The 7,426-nt window shown below is 36.0% G+C and overlaps 1 protein-coding gene across 1 annotated transcript; it reads right to left on the reverse strand.

The window, feature by feature from the left end:
• Positions 1–3,811: 3,811 nt before the first annotated feature.
• On the reverse strand, positions 3,812–6,468 carry LOC110457117 (protein yellow-like). The gene has a single exon (XM_021508221.1). The coding sequence runs from the start codon at positions 6,386–6,388 to the stop codon at positions 5,132–5,134; it is 1,257 nt and encodes a 418-aa protein (XP_021363896.1). The 5' UTR covers positions 6,389–6,468; the 3' UTR covers positions 3,812–5,131.
• Between the last annotated feature and the right edge of the window lie 958 nt (positions 6,469–7,426).

Raw genomic sequence — 7,426 nt, forward strand, 5'->3', positions numbered from 1 at the left:
CACACACACACACACACACACACACACACACACACACACATCCTTTGTACAATTTTGAATCTTTACCACGTAGAGATTTGTTTCAGAGAAAAAATACTTAAAGCAATATAGTCAAATTATCCTTTTTGGACCCGCCCCTTTGCCCCCTGGAGTGCCAGCCCCTCCATTTATAAAACTTTGAATTCCTACCTCCAGTGAATACTTCTAAACAAATTTAGCGTTTATAGCAATTTAGCCAAACATACTCTTTTAGGCCCCGTCCTTCAGCACCAAGAGAGTCAGCCCACTTTTGTATAATTTTGAATCCCCACCACCTAGGAAAGCTTCCAGTCAAATTAAGTTAAATTCCAATCACTGGTTGAGAAGAAGTCGTTTGATGCAATTGGTAACGTATGGACGACGGTGGTATTTTCTTTCGGACCAGGTTAGGTAAAACATATCTGAAGTAAAACGCTGTAGGTCTGCTGTTGGTGACTCATGAGTCGCCTCTTAAATTATTATGAGATAAAATAAATGTGTATACAGTAATATTATTGTTACATGCCTACCACTTGCATTAAGATAACAGACAAACGAAAAAGGGAGTATTTTAAAGCTGATCAAAAGTATAATGGTACTATTGCCCTGATCACAATAAGTAATTTGTGTCGAAATGTTTGGTAATAATTAAAAGTTGCTAAGGCTCAAAAATACATATTCTTAGAATTGTATAGGTATATCAAAGTAGACACGCAGATGGTCGCGTTATTGAAATAATATTTATTTACAAAAGCCAAGAAAAAGTACCAGACGGATACGATGTTCCATTCAATAAGGGACAAAAATCGTCGATAAAATAAAGATGACGTCTTGTCTGAGCCCAGAAATTAGATTTCCCACAGATGATGATTGCAGTTTTTGTAACACTTCAAAAGCGAAATAGATAAGTCAGATTAAAAATCAAGTTTTGTTATATAGATATATTTAGCTAAATTATCATGGTGTATAATGGACCTCGTGCAAACTTTTACAAATTCTTAAAACATCACTTAGATCCATCTACAAAAAATATTTATACAGGTCGCCAAGCGATTAGAAAAGTAGAGATTAATAACCGAAAAAAGGAATACTATATAAACAATGATGTCGCAAATATCAACTTAAGCAATTGTACCTTATATCCGTTGAAAAAATAAAAAAAATATACCAGGAGCTAACGGAAGGAAGACTTATCAGGCATAAACCAGAGGTCTCTTCCAGGGTAAACATTGAACGAGAGATTATGACTTGTACGGTATTGTAACAGCCAGTATATCTGTATACTTCTCTTGACGGTCTACCAATATCAACGCAATAAACACACCAATCACTTCAGATTACTTTAAGTGTACTAGGATTATTTTGCTGCTTTTAGTATTTTCTCAATTTATTTACTAGCTGGTATGTTTACAATACTTCGGATGTTTTGATTTTTACAAAAAATGATTTAGTTTTTTTGACATTTTTTGTAAAATAAGTGTATTTTTTATCTAATCCCCACATTTGTTTTCCATTTCGATACTGAAATGTTTGGAAACCTACATATGCTTAGTTTGTAGTTAAGGATCCTAGATTCATGTAGATGCGGGAAACGTATTTCAATACTAAATGCACATGATGTGATGTCGTTAATTTTTTTTATGTATATTTATACAATGATATTTTTAATTAAAACACAATATAAACACAATTATAAGCATCATTTTGTAATTGAAAGTTATGTTTTGTGGCAGGTTTTAATTATACATAGGATTACAGTCGCCTTCTAGGTTCGAGCTAGAGGGGATTTCCCCTTGGCTGAGTGGTAAAGCGTCCGACTAGAAACCTGGAAATCGAGGGTTCGATCCCCTTGGGAGCACACTTTTCTCTTTCCTGTAACAAATGGTGTCCGTTGCCCTCCCTGTGGTGACAGGGAGTTAGAACCTGGGTTGTGGCGTTCGAAGGCGAACAAATTTAAAGAAGAGGAGAGTAGTGGGGCAGATTTTAACCGTACAAATGATAACGGTCGCCTTCCAGCTTCGAGCTAGAGTAATTTCCCTTTAGATCAGACGTAATTCGTCCGACTAGGAACCTGGAGATCGCGGGTTCGATCCCCGGTAGAAACACACTATTCTCTTTCCTTTTACAGTTTATTACGACATGTATGGTACTATAGGTTTGTAGATATATCATATTGACAAGTAGCACTTCCTTAAAAAGCAACTAACTTTGATTCAATTTGATATGGTTTGTTGTAGAGTACACATAAAAAAAGCAGGTTTCACCAGCAGTCTTCGGGCGAAGTTCCGCTACAAAACTAAAATACCACCTTATATATTAGATCGCATTTGTTTATATTAACACATGGGACATTTGGTGATGCGACTCTTCCTGATGGGCATAGATTACATACGGGACTAATTGTCAGACCATAGAGATATATATAGGTAAACTGTTTATTCTTGGAAAGAGATGCGATTACCAACCTAATGAAGGGAATAATAAATAGTAATTATTTTATTACTTATGAATATGTTACTGAAAGGAGAAGTTAAAAACAATAATTTAAGAATATTAAACAAAGTCAATGTAGATTGAAAAAAATAGTTTATGCATGTTTTGTTTAAAAAAAACAGCATTAAGTCTAATAAGACTTAATTAATGAAGTTACGTTTGTCAGTGTTGCACTTATATTGGATTACCAACTTTCCGTATTTTTCTTTTTCTTTTCCGGTTTGTACTTTATACAATGCAAGATGGCGACAATCTGGAAATAAATACACCCTTTTTCGTTCAAATATAATCATATGTGAGTAAATTCATTCTGCAATCATGTGTATGCCAGTAGTTTCCTCAATTTAATCTCCAACATTGACCATGCTAAGTGGACATGAGTAAACACGCTTTTCGGATATCTATTGACTTTTATCTCCCCCACAATTAGCTACCTGCGGCTCAAGTTACCATTCAACTGACCAATGGTTGTCAATGCCGGACTAGGGCCGCCTTGGGATTTATTCAATATCATCATCCTGTGCTAAAGACAGCCTGAATAACCATATCAACGTAATCTGGTTCAAGGTCAGAGTGGATACGGGCAATTTAAGCTGTATGGTAGCTATGATTTCCAAATAAAGCTGATATAGCTCCGTATCATCTTAATGACCTTGGGTTGCAATGTTATTGTGACCTTTCAGCAGCACACACATATGTTCAGCAAACAATACGTATGCCTGTAGCTTGTTACATGACAATAATAATTTGTTTATTAAATACTGTGGTTATATAAATTGTAGTATCATGTAAACAAATATTACTCATAAATAAAAACAGTTACACATTGTCAATTCAGCTCAACAACGGCTCTCTGTTGACCACATCCTTGACCCTGTCAACGTAACGTTCTACATTTGTACCGTTGCGCATTTATCTAATCTGGTCATAACTAATACTACTTTTAAGCAGAGTTACATGTCTTTTATTTTTTCACGCAAATAGTAAATAGCTAAAATGTGACGTAGCAGCGATGATTTATTTCCACGTGGTAGTTTTACATTAATGTGAGGCATTACCTGGACATTGCACGTTAGTCTACTTTTTAACCGGGCGACAAAATAGACGTTGTTATGTTTGTAAATTGTCATGTCAAGCACGAACACAGCACAAAACGTTGATAAATCTGTTGCCTGGAGTATGAGAAGATTAAACTTTTACATTGTATGAATGTGATAAGTGTTGGTTTTCTTTTCATCAGGAGACATCGTATAACACATCTATCATGCAATAAAGAATTCATCAACACAAATATATTATATCGAATTTATTTTACATATGTTGAAGAAGGTATATACAATTTTACAAACATATAATAAAGGTTGGCATTCATTATAAAGGTTGTAAGACTCTGTAACTTATAAAAGTTACACATGGTTTCTTTGTTAAAGGTGTTCGCAACAGCTACGGTCCTACATCGATGCTACCTTCTATATTTAAAAAACGAAACACGATGACATCAACATTAGACAATTGTTTTTATATCTAACACACTGCTAGATATTCCAACATGAGTCTGAAAACAGTCAAGAATTATGAAAGCTATTTAAAAGAAGAAGAAAAACCTTTATTGACGCAATTTGACGGTATCGCTTTACAAACGCAAAATGTAATACTACCGACGATCCCATCCTGTCACCCAAACATAATGTAGCCGTGTAAATTACATGGGCGATAACTCCTTAAACTTGTTCCCTCACCCTTCAATATGTTGCCTTACACGGAGGGATCTGACGATGCGTTGAGTTCCAGCCATAAGGATAGAAACTCGGAGAGCAGAGATGCCTTGCCTTTATATACTAAGAGGCGGTCAACGTGGACGTACACGTGACTGGCTTATCCTAAACGCATTAAAATCCACGTGAAACTAACTTAACGTTCTTAATCAGGCATGCACTTACGCCGTTTATGTAAATGACTAGCTAAGCGCTATTTACCAGTTCGATGAGCTCTACACGCACTGTACATGTAAAGGAAGCAGCCTGTGGCGGGATTAGAGCCTTGTTCTGATCGATTTATGAACTCGAATAATTATATCGTCAATAATGATTATTTGATATACAGAATAATTCTCCTTAAACGATAAATATTTTGTAAATTTGATATTTCATTTTATCTTCATTTCTTTTTATGAAGTCTCCTTAAAATATGCATCAATGATAGCTCTCAATCATTATTATAAACAAGTTTAAATTGTCCATATTACTTGAAATTGTCAGGTTAAACATTTTATAGAAAGTGTTTAACTTCGTCATGAAAACAATTTAGTTAACACCAACATATAGCACCAACAGGCTTCATTGTCGTTTCAGAAATCAGAAATAGTATAACAAGTAGATCGACCATCAGTTGATAGACTTTTCAGCATGCATTCTCCGCTGATATACTGATTCTGCGATTGTCCGTGTTTGTTGTATAAGTTAAGTTGTGCTTCAATATAACATTAAATTGTATTGTCATTATCGCTTTTAAACTCGCATTCACTAGTATTTATCAATGCTAAAAAGATCAATGTCTTCTGACTAAAATACTCATAATTATACATATATATGTGAAATATGATATTGTTCATGACTGTCTTTTAGTATGGCTTGTACCGGCGCCGACGATCAAGGTACCCTGTGGTTCCTGCCTTTGCTCTCATTATTAAAACGTTCGGTCCACTATTCCCCGAAAAATCCATCGTTCCAAGGAAAAATTTGTGCAACTTGTTGACAGAGAACCACAGGTTATCATTTTGATCAAAATTCAATATATCTACAAAGTTGATACATGAATCATCCTTTAAGAACGTTTGTACGGTTTTCATTTGTACCTTTCGGAATGTTGTTCGCTGTTTCCTTCTGTCCTTCTCCACATCCCACTTATAAACGGCGTTATCGTCAAGACCGCCAAAATACAAGCTGTGGTTTTTACTGTACACCATACCAGCTGCATGCGCTGGTTTGGTTCCGACCTTACGAACAAATCTGTCGAAGTCCTTACCAGGTTTCCTCACAACCTTTGTAGGTATCTGGTAAATGGAGAATCCAGAAAGTTGACCATAGTAAATAAATTTCATATCAGACGATAACGCAATCCCATTAATTCCATCCGACACCGCAAGTGTTTCACCCAAAATAGTGATATTTCCATTCCCTGATTCCGGTAACATCGACTCTGGATGCGAGTAAAAGTGGGAAGTGTTCTTTTTTCTGTCAAAAACAATAAGACGTGTATCAAAATCGTCCGTAATATAGGCATAGCGGGCCCTCTGTCCTCTATACTGAATGACAATGTCATTTAGAAAGGTTCGTTTACGGTTAGCGACATTATCAGGAAATTCGTGACGGGTGATTTCAATATTATTGTCAATGTCATATATGATGATCTTTGCTGGACAGAGATTTTCTGTTGGAGTTCCATCAATTGCAAAAAAGTTAATTCGTCCTGTATCAATAATCCACATCCATCCTGTATTCGGGTCGATTGCTATGCTTTGAACAAATTGCAGAGCATGACAATCACCGACTCTTTGCGACTCCCAATTAGGGTACGGTTGTAGAATCGAAATGCCATCCTTTATGACAATCTTGTTAAGCGTTGACGGGACTCCGCGGCGCCATCTTGGTACGGTGACGTAGACAGCGTCATTATAGACGTTCATTCCACTGATGATATTGTTGTTCGGGATGTAAGATTCATTTCTGATGGCCATCTCGCGAGCAGTATCATTCGGCCAGTCATAGTCAATGACAGTGAATGTATGTTCTATTCTGGAATCGCATGTATCTCGATTAGCATAATATGCGAAAGACAAATGCACTATAAGGAACAGTGAAAACACAAATAACGCCATGTTGGAGTATCAGTTCAGACTACCTTAATCAATTCTGACATGATCCTTTTATACATATACACATCCGTGTATCTAGGAGAAAATGCTTCCTTTTCTATTTTATTTGTAAACACCGTTATCATTTATATTACACTGATGTTAAAGTGAGTGGGACGGCCGGATGTAAATGTTTATTTAGGTTTACGATGTATAAAAGCACATTATCAATGAGAACGTGCTGTGCATAGACGGTTATTGGATAATGAACGTTCGTGTAATTGGCTTGTTAAATACCTACATCCGTTATTGGTTACTCATTACAGGAAAGTACGTCAATGAAAAAATGAAGCCTAGGTAGGAATGTAATTACCAGGTTCAAGTTGTGCAAGGTCTGGTTAGCTTGACGTGGCATTTTCGCAAATTTTAAAATGTTATTCGTTGAGGACCTACTGAAATATATATATACTTTTTAATATTACTTTGTGTGTTTTTGTTGCTACCAGGTGATCATTTTGAGTTTTGTGGCATACCAATATAATTTGATTTATTTTTCCTAAAGAATACACTCGAATAAAATTTTGCGTTAGGTTGCGGTCAAGCTGAGCGAGCGTTTAAACAACATGGCCCCGAACATTTCTTGATCTACGACTGGATGGAAAATCAACCTATCCTTGGTGAGATTTGTCACACTATGAATGCCCCGGTGAACTCATTAGCCGTGACGGTATTTATAGACACACCATCTAGACCACCTTATTAAGAATCACAAAAACGATCGGCCTGGTTATCCGGTACGGGTAGGAATTATCCTGTTTTAACACGTTTTAGGCGTGAAGGGAATGATTTATCATTTCATACTTTATATCAATAAATAGGCGAGGTTTTAAACAAGGCAATTCCCGTAAAAAATAAATACTAATATGGTCGTCTCACTGAATGAATGATTTATGAAATAATGGGAAACAAAAACCAGATCATAGTCCAGGGGGTGTATAATAACGTCCGTTCATATTACATTTTTTGGGTCAAACAACGTGTAACAATATGCGTTTTGGGCAC

The sequence above is a fragment of the Mizuhopecten yessoensis genome, unplaced genomic scaffold (assembly GCF_002113885.1).
Source record: "Mizuhopecten yessoensis strain PY_sf001 unplaced genomic scaffold, ASM211388v2 scaffold9023, whole genome shotgun sequence".
Classification (NCBI taxonomy): Eukaryota; Metazoa; Mollusca; class Bivalvia; order Pectinida; family Pectinidae; genus Mizuhopecten; species Mizuhopecten yessoensis.

What these genes read in the sequence shown, in the direction of transcription:
- LOC110457117 (XM_021508221.1), bottom strand. Translation starts at nt 6,388, where the DNA reads ATGGCGTTATTTGTGTTTTCACTGTTCCTTATAGTGCATTTGTCTTTC.